The 15,483-nt window shown below is 43.9% G+C and overlaps 1 protein-coding gene across 3 annotated transcripts in view; it reads left to right on the top strand.

Annotated features, from left to right (window-relative positions):
* LOC139561853 (arrestin red cell-like) overlaps window positions 1–13,086 on the top strand; it is a 108,947-nt gene extending 95,861 nt beyond the window's left edge. The window contains exons 11-15 of one of the 3 annotated variants that reach the window (XM_071379168.1): window positions 1,844–1,981; window positions 10,286–10,369; window positions 10,641–10,717; window positions 10,817–10,871; window positions 10,995–13,086. In XM_071379168.1, the coding sequence (XP_071235269.1) occupies window positions 1,844–1,981; window positions 10,286–10,369; window positions 10,641–10,717; window positions 10,817–10,871; window positions 10,995–11,088 (448 nt within the window). In that variant the 3' untranslated portion in view covers window positions 11,089–13,086. Of the gene's footprint in view, window positions 1–1,843; window positions 1,982–10,031; window positions 10,249–10,285; window positions 10,370–10,640; window positions 10,718–10,816; window positions 10,872–10,994 lie in introns of those variants that run through there. The other 2 variants (XM_071379169.1, XM_071379170.1) reach the window with 2 other exon arrangements.
* Window positions 13,087–15,483: the final 2,397 nt, after the last annotated feature.

The following is a 15,483-nucleotide window of genomic DNA, read 5'->3' as shown; positions in this document are numbered from 1 at the left end:
TGTCCCCTTCTCTCCAAACCTCTCTCTCTATCCCTGTCCCCTTCTCTCCATCCCTGTCCCCTTCTCTCCAAACTGCTCTCTCCATCACTGTCCCCTTCTCTCCAAACCTCTCTCTCCATCCCTGTCCCCTTCTCTCCAAACCTCTCTCTCCATCCCTGTCCCCTTCTCTCCAAATCTCTCTCTCTCTCCATCCCTGTCCCCTTCTCTCCAAATCTCTCTCTCCATCCCTGTCCCCTTCTCTCCAAACCTCTTTCTCCATCCCTGTCCCCTTCTCTCCAAACTGCTCTCTCCATCCCTGTCCCCTTCTCTCCAAACCTCTCTCTCCATCCCTGTCCCATTCTCTCCAAACCTCTCTCTCCATCACTGTCCCCTTCTCTCCAAATCTCTCTCTCCATCCCTGTACCCTTCTCTCCAAACCTCTCTCTCCATCCCTGTCCCCTTCTCTCCAAACTGCTCTCTCCATCCCTGTCCCCTTCTCTCCAAACCTCTCTCTCCATCCCTGTCCCCTTCTCTCCAAACCTCTCTCTCCATCCCTGTCCCCTTCTCTCCAAATCTCTCTCTCCATCCCTGTACCCTTCTCTCCAAACCTCTCTCTCCATCCCTGTCCCCTTCTCTCCAAACCTCTCTCTCCATCCCTGTCCCCTTCTCTCCAAACCTCTCTCTCCATCCCTGTCCCCTTCTCTCCAAACCTCTCTCTCCATCCCTGTCCCCTTCTCTCCAAACCTCTCTCTCCATCCCTGTCCCCTTCTCTCCAAACCTCTCTCTCCATCCCTGTCCCCTTCTCTCCAAACCTCTCTCTCCATCCCTGTCCCCTTCTCTCCAAACCTCTCTCTCCATCCATGTACCCTTCTCTCCAAACCTCTCTCTCCATCCCTGTCCCCTTCTCTCCAAACTGCTCTCTCCATCACTGTCCCCTTCTCTCCAAACCTCTCTCTCATCCTCCTTCTCCTCTTCTTTGTCTCGTCTGAGAGAGAGAGAGAGAGAGAGAGAGAGAGAGAGAGAGAGAGAGAGAGAGAGAGAGAGAGAGATGCAGACAGATTGTGTGGCCAAACAGACACTCACTTTCAGTAGTGTTTTGTTGTATTATTTCTGCATATCTTCTACCTCATATTGTATGAGCCTCTATGACATCACCCAACCCCCTTTCTGCTGGCACTACCATGCCAGAATAGCCCTCTCCTCTTCCCCTCTCCTCCCCACCCCCCATCTAACCCCCTCTCAATGGCCCCAGGTAACCTCATCTTATCCCGTCTAGTAACATCACAGCCCCTTGTCCCCTTGTTATGACATCTTAGAGTCAGTGTTTTCCCCCCCTGTACTGTAGTTTTACAGGTGACTGATGTAGTTCTGCACAGATGTGACACCTACAAAAAGTCTGTGGGCCGTGCCTCCGACCGGTGAGTAGAGAAGGAACGACTGGCAAGGCCTTGACCCAAAATGGCCGCCCAAGACGTAACCCCCAGAGCTCCCAGACCCAGACCTCCCCACAACCCCAGTACCTGGCTTGATTTTCGGTCCACTTTCCCTCATGGCCTAAATCGAGATGCACGACCTCACACTCTGATAATTATCCTCCTTGTCCCCTGTTATCCAGTCCTCCACAAGAAGCCACTGGCCCCAAAACTCAATATCCTTTCTCTCAAATGAAGAGGATTCTCTCCCAGTCTAGTCCCCTGCAATGCCCCTCTCCCTCCCTGTTCCAGCATCTCACAGATCCTTTGTTTTCCTCTGTTCTTTCCTTACTGCTTCCCCAGCGTTGTGGATGCCTATACAAGAGGGACTAGGAACCCATCACATATGAAAGAAATAATAAATCATTTTCTCTCTCTCACCTCCTCCACAGTGACCAGGTGTCCCCCAGCAGTACGTTCTGTAAGGTGTACACCCTGACTCCCACGCTCACCAACAACCGAGAAAAGAGAGGCCTGGCTCTGGACGGCAAGCTGAAGCACGAAGACACCAACCTGGCCTCCAGCACCATGTAAGAGACTAGAGAAACACATTACAGAGAGAGAGAGAAAGAGAGAGAGACTAGAGAAACACATTACAGAGAGAGAGAGAGAGACTAGAGAAACACATTACAGAGAGAGAGAGAGAGACTAGAGAAACACATTACAGAGAGAGAGAGAGAGAGAGACTAGAGAAACACATTACAGAGAGAGAGAGAGAGACTAGAGAAACACATTACAGAGAGAGAGAGAGAGACTAGAGAAACACATTACAGAGAGAGAGAGAGAGACTAGAGAAACACATTACAGAGAGAGAGAGAGAGAGAGAGAGAGAGAGAGAGAGAGAGAGAGAGACTAGAGAAACATATTACAGAGAGAGAGAGAGAGAGAGAGAGAGAGAGAGAGAGAGAGAGAGAGCTAGAGAAACACATTACAGAGAGAGAGAGAGAGAGAGAGAGACTAGAGAAACACATTACAGAGAGAGAGAGAGAGAGAGAGAGAGAGAGAGAGAGAGACTAGAGAAACACATTACAGAGAGAGAGATAGAGAGAGAGAGAGAGAGAGAGAGAGAGACTAGAGAAACACATTACAGAGAGAGAGAGAGAGACTAGAGAAACACATTACAGAGAGAGAGAGAGAGACTAGAGAAACACATTACAGAGAGAGAGAGAGAGAGACTAGAGAGAGAGAGAGAGAGAGAGAGAGGGAGACTAGAGAAACACATTACAGAGAGAGAGAGAGAGAGAGAGACTAGAGAAACATATTACAGAGAGAGAGAGAGAGAGAGAGAGAGAGAGAGACTAGAGAAACACATTACAGAGAGAGAGAGAGACTAGAGAAACATATTACAGAGAGAGAGAGAGAGAGAGAGAGAGAGAGAGAGAGAGAGAGAGAGAGACATAGAGAGAGAGAGAAACATATTACGAGAGAGAGAGAGAGAGAGAGAGAGAGACTAGAGAAACACATTACAGAGAGAGAGAGAGAGAGAGAGACTAGAGAAACACATTACAGAGAGAGAGAGAGAGAGAGAGAGAGAGAGAGAGAGAGAGAGAGAGAGAGAGAGAGAGAGAGAGAGAGAGACTAGAGAAACATTACAGAGAGAGAGAGAGAGAGAGAGAGAGAGAGAGAGAGAGAGAGAGAGAGAGAGAGAGACTAGAGAAACACATTACAGAGAGAGAGAGACTAGAGAAACACATTACAGAGAGAGAGAGAGAGAGAGAGAGAGCTAGAGAAACACATTACAGAGAGAGAGAGAGAGAGAGAGAGACTAGAGAAACACATTACAGAGAGAGAGCGAGAGAGAGAGAGAGAGAGAGAGAGAGAGAGAGAGAGAGAGAGAGAGAGAGACTAGAGAAACACATTACAGAGAGAGAGAGAGAGAGACTAGAGAAACATATTACAGAGAGAGAGAGAGAGAGAGAGAGAGAGAGAGAGAGAGACTAGAGAAACATATTACAGAGAGAGAGAGAGAGAGAGAGAGAGAGAGAGAGAGAGAGAGAGAGAGAGAGAGAGACTAGAGAAACACATTACAGAGAGAGAGAGAGAGAGAGAGAGACTAGAGAAACACATTACAGAGAGAGAGAGAGAGAGAGAGAGAGAGAGAGAGAGAGAGCTAGAGAAACATTACAGAGAGAGAGAGAGAGAGAGAGAGAGAGAGAGAGACTAGAGAAACATTACAGAGAGAGAGAGAGAGAGAGAGAGAGAGAGAGAGAGAGAGAGAGAGAGAGAGAGAGAGAGACTAGAGAAACACATTACAGAGAGAGAGAGACTAGAGAAACACATTACAGAGAGAGAGAGAGAGAGAGAGAGAGAGAGAGAGAGAGAGAGAGACTAGAGAAACACATTACAGAGAGAGAGAGAGAGAGAGAGAGAGAGAGAGAGAGAGAGACTAGAGAAACACATTATAGAGAGAGAGAGACTAGAGAAACATATTACAGAGAGAGAGAGACTAGAGAAACACATTACAGAGAGAGAGAGAGAGAGAGACTAGAGAAACACATTATAGAGAGAGAGAGAGAGAGACTAGAGAAACACATTACAGAGAGAGAGAGACTAGAGAAACACATTACAGAGAGAGAGAGAGAGAGAGACTAGAGAAACACATTATAGAGAGAGAGAGAGAGACTAGAGAAACACATTACAGAGAGAGAGATAGAGAGACTAGAGAAACACATTACAGAGAGAGAGAGAGAGAGACTAGAGAAACACATTACAGAGAGAGAGAGAGAGAGAGACTAGAGAAACACATTACAGAGAGAGAGACAGAGAGACGAGAGAGACAGAGACACTAGAGAAACACATAGATTACAGAGAGAGAGAGACAGAGAGACAAGAGAGACAGAGAGACGATAGAGAGAGACAGAGAGACGAGAGAGACAGAGGAGAGAGACAGACGAGAGAGACAGATGAGAGAGAGAGACAGAGAGAGAGAGAGACAGAGAGAGACAGAGAGACTGTAGCACCCGGCGTGACCCTACTATAATCTAAAGTCAAATGTCTACTGTTTGTTGGTGCATCTGTCCCCAACCAAGGTGGGCCTACAGCAGCACCTAGATCTTCTGCACAGATTTTGTCAGACCTGGACCCTGACAGTAAAACTCAGTAAGGCAAAATTAATGGTGTTCCAAAAAAGGTCCAGTTGCCAGGACCACAAATACAAATTCCATCTAGACACCGTTGCCCTAGAGCACACAAAAAACTATACAGTGAGGGAAAAAAGTGTTTGATTCCCTGCTGATTTTGTACGTTTGCCCACTGACAAAAAAATTATCAGTCTATAATTTTAATGGTAGGTTTATTTGAACAGTGAGAGACTGAATAACAACAAAAAATCCAGAAAAACGCATGTCAAAAATGTTATTAAATGATTTGCATTTTTATGAGGGAAATAAGTATTTGACCCCCTCTCAATTAGAAAGATTTCTGGCTCCCAGGTGTCTTTTATACAGGTAACGAGCTGAGATTAGGAGCACACTCTTAAAGGGAGTGCTCCTAATCTCAGTTTGTTACCTGTATAAAAGACACCTGTCCAAAGAAGCAATCAATCAATCAGATTCCAAACTCTCCACCATGGCCAAGACCAAAGAGCTCTCCAAGGATGTCAAGGACAAGATTGACAAGGCTGGAATGGGCTACAAGACCATCGCCAAGCAGCTTGGTGAGAAGGTGACAACAGTTGGTGCGATTATTCGCAAATGGAAGAAACACAAAAGAACTGTCAATCTCCCTCGGCCTGGGGATCCATGCAACATCTCACCTCGTGGAGTTGCAATGATCATGAGAACGGTGAGGAATCAGCCCAGAACTACACGGGAGGATCTTGTCAATGATCTCAAGGCAGCTGGGACCATAGTCACCAAGAAAACAACTGGTAACACACTATGCCGTGAAGGACTGAAATCCCGCAGCGCCCGGAAGGTCCCCCTGCTCAAGAAAGCACATATACATGCCCGTCTGAAGTTTGCCAATGAACATCTGAATGATTCAGAGGACAACTGGGTGAAAGTGTTGTGGTCAGATGAGACCAAAATGGAGCTCTTTGGCATCAACTCAACTCGCCGTGTTTGGAGAAGGAGGAATGCTGCCTATGACCCCAAGAACACCATCCCCACCGTCAAACATGGAGGTGGAAACATTATGCTTTGGGGGTGTTTTTCTGCTAAAGGGACAGGACAACTTCACCGCATCAAAGGGACGATGGACGGGGCCATGTACCGTCAAATCTTGGGTGAGAACCTCCTTCCCTCAGCCAGGGCATTGAAAATGGGTCGTGGATGGGTATTCCAGCATGACAATGACCCAAAACACACGGCCAAGGCAACAAAGGAGTGGCTCAAGAAGAAGCACATTAAGGTCCTGGAGTGGCCTAGCCAGTCTCCAGACCTTAATCCCATAGAACATCTGTGGAGGGAGCTGAAGGTTCGAGTTGCCAAACGTCAGCCTCGAAACCTTAATGACTTGGAGAAGATCTGCAAAGAGGAGTAGGACAAAATTGCTCCTGAGATGTGTGCAAATCTGGTGGCCAACTACAAGAAACGTCTGACCTCTGTGATTGCCAACAAGGGTTTTGCCACCAAGTACTAAGTCATGTTTTGCAGAGGGGTCAAATACTTATTTCCCTCATTAAAATGCAAATAAATGTATAACATTTTTGACATGCGTATTTCTGGATTTCTTTGTTGTTATTCTGTCTCTCACTGTTCAAATAAACGTACCATTAATATTATAGACTGATTATTCTTTGTCAGTGGGCAAACGTACAAAATCAGCAGAGGATCAAATACTTTTTTCCCTCACTGTACATACCTCTGACTAAACATCAGCGCCACAGGTGACTTCCACAAAGCTGTGAACGATCTGAGAGACAAGACAAGAAGGGCCTTCTATGCCATTAAAAGGAGCATAAAATTCTTCATCCCAATTAGGATCTGGCTAAAAATACTTGAATCAGTTATAGAACCCATTGCCCTTTATGGTTGTGAGGTCTGGGGTCCGCTCACCAACCCAGAATTCACAAAATGGAACAAACACCAAATTGAGACTCTGCATGCAGAATTCTGCAAAGATATCCTCTGTGTACAACGTAAAACACCAAATAATGCATGCAGAGCAGAATTAGGCCGATACACGCTAATTATCAAAATCCAGAAAAGAGACGTTAAATTCTACAACCACCTAAAAGGAAGCGATTCCCAAACCTTCCATAACAAAGCCATCACCTACAGAGAGATGAACCTGGAGAAGAGTCCCCAAAGCAAGCTGGTCCTGGGGCTCTGTTCACAAACACAAACACACCCCACAGAGCCCCAGGACAGCAACACAATTAGACACAACCAAATCATGAGAAAACAAAAAGAGAATTACTTGACACATTGGAAAGAATTTACCAAAAAACAGAGCAAACTAGAATGCTATTTGGCTCTAAACAGAGAGTACACAGTGGCAGAATACCTGACCATTGTGACTGACCCAAAATTAAGGAAAGCGTTGAATATGTACAGACTCAGTGAGCATAGCCTTGCTATTGAGAAAGGCCACCGTAGGCAGACCTGGCTCTCAAGAGAAGACAGGCCATGTGCACACTGCCCACAAAATGAGGTGGAAACTGAGCTGCACTTCCTAACCTCCTGACAAATGTATGATCATATTAGAGACACATATTTCCCTCAGATTACACAGACCCACAAAGAAATACCACAGTGTGCCATCACAGCAGCAATATGTGTGACCTGTTGCCACAAGAAAAGGGCAACCAGTGAAGAACATCGTTACGAAACTGTATATAAACAATTACATTTGAAATGTTTATTCCTGTCACGCCCTGACCGTAGAGAGCCTTTTAATGTCTCTATTTGGTTTGGTCAGGGTGTGATTTGGGGTGGGCATTCTATGTTTTGTGTTTCTATGATTTTCTATTTCTATGTTTTGGCAGGGTATGGTTCTCAATCAGGGACAGCTGTCTATCGTTGTCTCTGATTGGGAACCATACTTAGGGAGCCTTTTTTCCCACCTGTCTTTGTGGGAAGTTGACTTTGTTTAGGGCACATAGCCTTTGAGCTTCACGGTTTGTTTTTGTAATGTTTATTGTTTTGTTCGGCGTCATTTTGATTTATTAATGAAAATGTACGCTCACCACGCTGCACCTTGGTCCTCCTCTTTCAACAGCCGTGACAATTCCTTTGGAACGTGTGTGTAATATTTACTGTACATTTTTTTTTTCACTTGCTTTGTAAACATGTTTCCCATACAGCCAATAAAGCCCCTTGAATTGAAGAGAGAGGAAGAGAGGAGAGCGCGCACATTCAGAAAGTATTCAGACCCCTTGACTTTCCACATTTTGTTTTACGTTACAGCCTTGTTCTAAAATGTATTAATAGTTTTTTTTCCTCATCAATATACACACAATAACCCATAATGACAAAGCAAAAATAGATTTGGACATTTTTGCTAATTTATTACAAATAAAAAATTGAAATATCACATTTACATAAGTATTCAGACCCTTTACTCAGTACTTTGTTGAAGCGCCTTTTGCAGTAATTACAGCCTCGAGTCTTCTTGGGTATGACTCTACAAGCTTGGCACACCTGTATTTGGGGAGTTTCTCCCATTCTTCTCTGCAGGTGCTCTCAAGCTCTGTCAGGTTGGACGGGGAACGTCACTGCACAGCTATTTTTAGGTCTCTCCAGGGATGTTAGATCGGGTTCGTCTGGGCTCTGGCACTCAAGGACATTCAAAGACTTGTCCCGAAGCCACTCCTGCGTTGTCTTGGCTGTGTGCTTAGGGTTGTTTTTCTGTTGGAAGGTGAACCTTCGCCCCAGTCTGAGGTCCTGAGCGCTTTGGAGCAGGTTTTCATCAAGGATCTCTCTACTTTGCTCCGTTCATATTTCCCTCGATCCTGACTAGTCTCCCAGTCCCTGCTTCTGAAAAACATCCCCACATCATGATGCTGCCACCACCATGCTTCACCGTAGGGATGGTGCCAGGTTTCCTCCAGACATGACACTTGGCATTCAGGCCAAAGAGTTCAATCTTGGTTTCATCAGACCAGAGAATCTTGTTTCTCATGGTCTGAGAGTCTTTAGGTGCCTCTTGGCAAACTCCAAGCGGGCTGTCATGTGCCTTTTACTGAGGAGTGGCTTCCATCTGGCCACTACCAAAAAAAAAACTGATTGGTGGAGTACTGCAGAGATGGATGTCCTTCTTGAAGGTCACCTCCCTGACCAAGGCCCTTCTTCCCCGATTGGTCAGTTTGGTCGGATGGCCAGCTCTAGGAAGAGCCTTGGTGGTTCCAAACTTCTTCAATTTAAAAATTATGGAGACCATTGTGTTCTTGGGGACCTTCAATGCTGCAGACATTTTTTCGTACCCTTCCCCAGATCTGTGCCTCGACACAATCTTGTCACGGAGCTCTACAGACAATTCCTTTGACCTCATGGCTTGGCTTGGTTTTTGCTCTGACATGCATTGTCAACTGTGGGACCTTATATAGACAGGTGTGTGCCTTTCCAAGTCATGTCCAATCAATTGTATTTACCACAGGTGGATACCAATCAAGTTGTAGAAACATCTCAAGGATGATCAATGGAAACAGGATGCACCTGAGCTCAATTTCGAGTCTCATAGCAAAGGGTCTGAATACTTATATAAATATGTATTTCTGTTTTAAATTTTTAATACATTTGCAAAAATGTCTAAAAAACATTATGGGAGTTTTGTGTGTAGATTGCTGAGGATTTTTTTTTTTATTGAATCCATTTTAGAATAAGGCTGTAACTTAACAAAATGTGGAAAAGGTCAAGGGGTCTGAATACTTTCCAAATGCAATGTATGTACAAACAACAACAAGCAAGGTTACATTCAAATCTGAAAAATACACACACACACACACACACACACACACACACACACACACACACACACACACACACACACACACACACACACACACACACACACACACACACACACACACACACACACACACACACACACACACACACACACACACACACACACACACACACACACACACACACACACACACACACACACACACACACATGTATAGAAACACGCACACACATGTATAGAAACACACACACACGCACGTGTAGACACACACACACACACACACGTGTATAGAATCACACACACACATGTATAGAAACAGACACACACACGTATAGAATCACACACACACACACATGTCCAGAAACACACACACGCACATGTATAGACACACACACACACACAGGTGATTTGCGACTTCTTGAGAAACCAAATTAGAATTCAGATAAACAAACAAACAACTGCCTCATATCAAGGTTGTGACTAGATGGAGTACAGCTATGGACCGAAGGCAGGTTAACAGAGAATTTTATCTAACCCTTTTTCTGACCTTATTAACCTAATTCTCCTAACCTGCTAAGAACAATTCACTTCCCTCCGTAGCTCGAAACCATTTAGTCAAAACATCAGATACATGCCTGCAGTTGTCCTCTGGTCCATATATATTGTGTTAGTTTGTGTCTGGTTCTGTTTGATGTGTCCAATAAGGAGGTTCTGTTTGATGTGTTCCAGAGTGAAAGATGTGTCCAATAAGGAGGTTCTGTTTGATGTGTCCAATAAGGAGGTTCTGTTTGATGTGTCCAATAAGGAGGTTCTGTTTGATGTGTCCAATAAGGAGGTTCTGTTTGATGTGTCCAATAAGGAGGTTCTGTTTGATGTGTCCAATAAGGAGGTTCTGTTTGATGTGTCCCAGAGTGAAAGATGTGTCCAATAAGGAGGTTCTGTTTGATGTGTCCAATAAGGAGGTTCTGTTTGATGTGTTCCAGAGTGAAAGATGTGTCCAATAAGGAGGTTCTGGGGATCCTGGTGTCCTACAGAGTCAAGGTCAAACTAGTGGTGTCTCGCGGAGGGTGCGTTACACACACACGCACACGCACACACACACACATACACACACACATACACACACACACACACACACACACACACGCTCAAACTAGTGTTGTCCCACGGAGGGTAGGCTGCATCTTGGCTCCTACACTGTCTAACATAGATTTATGTAGTGGTTGTAAGTGAATGTTTCCACCTGGATTACGCTGGAATGTTCTCTGAGTATCAGTTCATCTCTGCCTAATGTGTGTTCTGGCACAGGTCCAACATATCTGTGTGTGCTCTGTACAGGGATGTGTCGGTGGAGCTGCCTTTTGTTCTAATGCACCCCAAACCCTCTGACCTACCCATCTCCAGACCTCAATCAGGTACAGACCAATGTGTGTTTAATAGAGAAAAATATGTATTAGAAAAGTGTTTTGCGGGAATATTTACCTGTTTTGAAATGTCATTACTTTCACCCACAGTCGTCCCAGAAACATATGCCCCAGTTGGCAGTAACCTGATAGAGTTTGAGACAAAGTAAGAGAGAGAAAGTGTTTGTGTATCTCAAATTTAAATGTAACCTTGTTTGTTGAACACAATTGTAATCTCTCTTCCTCCTTCTCCCTCCCTTCATCCCTCCTCCATCTCTCTCTCTGTCAGTAATTTCTCTCAGGATGATGACTTTGTGTTCGAGGACTTTGCCCGTCTGCGGCTGAAAGGAACGAAGGACGATGAGGATGACCACTTGTGCTAGCTCTCCCTCCCCCAGGACCATGCACCCGAACCTGGGGAGAGGTGCTAGGCGAGTCCCTGGTCTCATGTTGTCTCCAGGCCAGTAGGCTCAACTTCAGAAAGGGGGAGCAGGAGCACTCATATATGTTCTATTTTTCATTTCCCCCCCTTCTACTTCTTCTTCGTCTTCTTCTCCTTCTTCTTCTTCTCTCTTCTTTATTGTATATCTTTGATTGCATTTTCCATTTCTACTCCTTTGTTTTGTCACGCGTTTGTTTGCGAAACAGAGAGAATGAGAGATGAAACACAGAGAGATGAGAGAGGTGGAGAGATTTATAGGAGTGTCGAGTCGACAGTCTCTGTTTTAGGAAATCCTTCTATATGTTTTGGATCCATTCTTTGATTCAGGGTTGATGTTATTTGTTCTATACGCTCTATAGGTCCCAGCTTTATAAGAAGTGGGTAGACAGACAGATATACATTTGTCATTATTTACATGATTGAATACCATGGAACCTAAGGTTGCAAAATTCCCCAAATTCCCAGATTTTCCAAACATTCTGGTCAGAAGAATCTGGATTTCCAACTTATTCTCTCCTGATTCTGGGACTCTTCCAACCAAGATTTCTGGGAAAACCTGGGAATTTTGAGGAAAGTTTGGGGAATTTAGGCAATCCTATATGTAACTGTAATGTACAGGACTGCATTGCTGCACAACTACTTAGAGGGAACATGAGTTTAATATTTTAGTTAATTACATTGTTATGACATAGTTATAACCAGTTATTACACTGTAATTACATTGTTATTATGCTACTATTATTACACCTTTACCTTATCCTTGACACCCATTATACCCAATATGTAACTCAATACTTTACCCCTTTATGGCAAGTGTGAAACGATTACATATCCTCACAGTGAGGGAGGGAGTGTGTAAGTGTACTGTGTGTGCAGTGCACTTACAGTTATTGTCGCAGGGTGTAAAGTGTACTTACAGTCAGCTACAGTGAGCGTTTTAGTGTAGTGCAGTTACACTAAGGGTGTGAGTGTGATGCATTCAGCGTGAGGATGCAGGTGATCGTATGTACAGACAGTGTATTCTGTTAAGGACTACATAGGAGACTTCAGGCAGCAAAACCTACACACACACACACACACACACACACACACACACACACACACACACACACACACACACACACACACACACACACACACACACACACACACACACACACACACACACACATACACACATACACACACACACACAGTGGCATCCGCTGTACATTCAGCGGATGCCATGAACACGATAAATAGCTATTCTTTTACGTTCATGATTTTTCCAAAAGTCGTTTTCTTGGTAGGTCAGGTGTCAGTTTGATCGAACTCATCTGTCAATAAGATCAGGGCTCATGTCTATGAGGATAGCTTACTGTACTGTACTGTACTGTACTGTACTGGGCCAATTATAAAGCTGTGGTTTTCTAGAGGAGTAGGAGTGCTGATCTAGGATCAGATCCCCCCGTCAATATAATCTTATTAATTTTGATCGACCAGGCCAAAAGTGATTGTAGATCAGCCAAGGATATTTTTTGACAGCTCACAAAGGGTGCCCCCTGGTGTGTGAAAAGGTCTATTAATAGAGTATTTAAAGGAGGTTGAAGGTGGAAGTTTCCCCCTCCACTGATACAGGGTAAGATTATTTTAGTGTAGGGCAGCGGTTCTCAAACTTGGTCCTCTGGAGCTGATTCAAATGATCGAAGCTTGATGATTAGTTGAGTATTTGAATCAGCTGTGTAGTGCTAGGGCAAAAACCAAAACGTGCTCCCAGAGGGGGCCCCAGGACTGAGTTTGGGAAACCCTGTTGTAGGGTAATCTGATCCTAGATCTGTGGTTAGGGAGTGACTTCTACCTCAATTGTGTTAAGTTTAACATTGACCAACCTCTTAAACCTACTAGCATCCAACTTTAGCCCCAATCATCAGAATCACCAATGTAGGGAGCAGGGGAAAGGGGGGTGGGAGGAAAGGGGTGGGAGGAAAGGGGGGTGGGAGGAAAGGGGGGTGGGAGGAAAGGGGTGGGAGGAAAGGGGGTGGGAGGAAAGGGGGTAGGAGGAAAGGGGTGGGAGGAAAGGGGTGGGAGGAAAGGGGGTAGGAGGGGTGGGAGAAAAGGGGTGGGAGGAAAGGGGTGGGAGGGGTGGGAGGAAAGGGGTGGGAGGGGTGGGAGGAAAGGGGTGAGAGAAAAGGGGGGTGGGAGGAAAGGGGTGGGAGGGGTGGGAGGAAAGGGGTGGGAGAAAAGGGGGGTGGGAGGAAAGGGGTGGGAGGGATATTAATGGAGAAAAAAACATTTTATTTTTGTTGTAATAATCGCCAGAGATATATACGTACTTAAATGTTGCCATTATTTGTATTTTATTCTTAAGACATTGTTTTATTTTTTATTATTAAAAAGTCATAGGTGATAGGTGATATGAACCAACTGCTGTAAATATTCGTACTGTTCCGTTCAACTCAACAGCCAATAGGTGTTCACTATAGAACACTGCAGTCCAATGACCGAGCAAAGTTTATAGGATAATCAGTCACAGAATCCCACGGTTTATAGGATAATCAGTCACAGAATCCCACGGTGTATAGGATAATCAGTCACAGAATCCCACGGTTTATAGGATAATCAGTCACAGAATCCCACGGTTTATAGGATAATCAGTTACAGAATCACACGGTTTACAGGATAATCAGTCACAGAATCCCACGGTTTATAGGATAATCAGTCACAGAATCCCACGGTTTATAGGATAATCAGTCACAGAATCCCAGTTTATAGGATAATCAGTCACAGAATCGCAGTTTATAGGATAATCAGTCACAGAATCCCACGGTTTATAGGATAATCAGTCACAGAATCCCACGGTTTATAGGATAATCAGTCACAGAATCCCACAGTTTATAGGATAATCAGTCACAGAATCCCACAGTTTATAGGATAATCAGTCACAGAATCCCACAATTTATAGGATAATCAGTCACAGAATCCCACAGTTTATAGGATAATCTGTCACAGAATCCCACAGTTTATAGGATAATCAGTCACAGAATCCCAGTTTATAGGATAATCAGTCACAGAATCGCAGTTTATAGGATAATCAGTCACAGAATCCCACGGTTTATAGGATAATCAGTCACAGAATTAACAGTTTATAGGATAATCAGTCACAGAATCCCACGGTTTATAGGATAATCTGTCACAGAATCCCACAGTTTATAGGATAATCAGTCACAGAATCCCACAGTTTATAGGATAATCAGTCACAGAATCCCAGTTTATAGGATAATCTGTCACAGAATCCCAGTTTATAGGATAATCTGTCACAGAATCCCAGTTTATAGGATAATCAGTCACAGAATCCCACGGTTTATAGGATAATCAGTCACAGAATCACACGGTTTACAGGATAATCAGTCACAGAATCCCACAGTTTATAGGATAATCAGTCACAGAATCCCAGTTTATAGGATAATCTGTCACAGAATCCCAGTTTATAGGATAATCTGTCACAGAATCCCACGGTTTATAGGATAATCGGTCACAGAATCCCACGGTTTATAGGATAATCAGTCACAGAATCCCACGGTTTATAGGATAATCAGTCACAGAATCCCACGGTTTATAGGATAATCAGTCACAGAATCCCAGTTTATAGGATAATCAGTCACAGAATCCCAGTTTATAGGATAATCTGTCACAGAATCCCAGTTTATAGGATAATCAGTCACAGAATCCCAAATCCAGGTTCTCAAGGACCCCCTAGTATGCTGGTCTTAGTTCTGAAACTGTTTCAGTTAGTTAACTTACAATTATCTATCAACTTAATTTAAACATACCTCATCAATTGAATGTAGTTTCATAAATCCACTTTAAATTTGATAAATAAGTTCCGTTTTGAATTGTATAGGAAATCAGAATAACCAGGGGCCCCTTGGGACCAGGATATGGAAAGATGGGCTAATACTGTATAATCTAGATTGTAGACACTTCATAGGCTATTACAGAGTACGTTGCAGTCAGTTATGGGTATACTGTATGTCTGTAAAGGTGTTTAGGTGCAGAATGAAGATAGATAGGGAGGATTGATTGATCGATTGACACTTGGCTCATTTATCAGATTGGAAATCACGGTGTTTGAACAGGTTATATATGTATATAACATAAAAGCGGAAAACTATCCACCTAATATATCATTTCAAAGAGGGACAAGCTTCAACTATGGCAAGCCAAGAGGAACAAATGACTAAGCCAGCAAATGCAATGTAACAACACTGATCACTTCTTCTTATGAAAAGTGTTGAATTGATTGTAGCCGTCGCCATTTTGGTTCAATGACAATAATGTTTTTTCTTAACATGAAATG

The sequence above is a fragment of the Salvelinus alpinus genome, chromosome 31, assembly GCF_045679555.1.
Source record: "Salvelinus alpinus chromosome 31, SLU_Salpinus.1, whole genome shotgun sequence".
NCBI lineage: Eukaryota > Metazoa > Chordata > Actinopteri > Salmoniformes > Salmonidae > Salvelinus > Salvelinus alpinus.
This window is presented reverse-complemented; position numbering and strand designations above follow the sequence as displayed.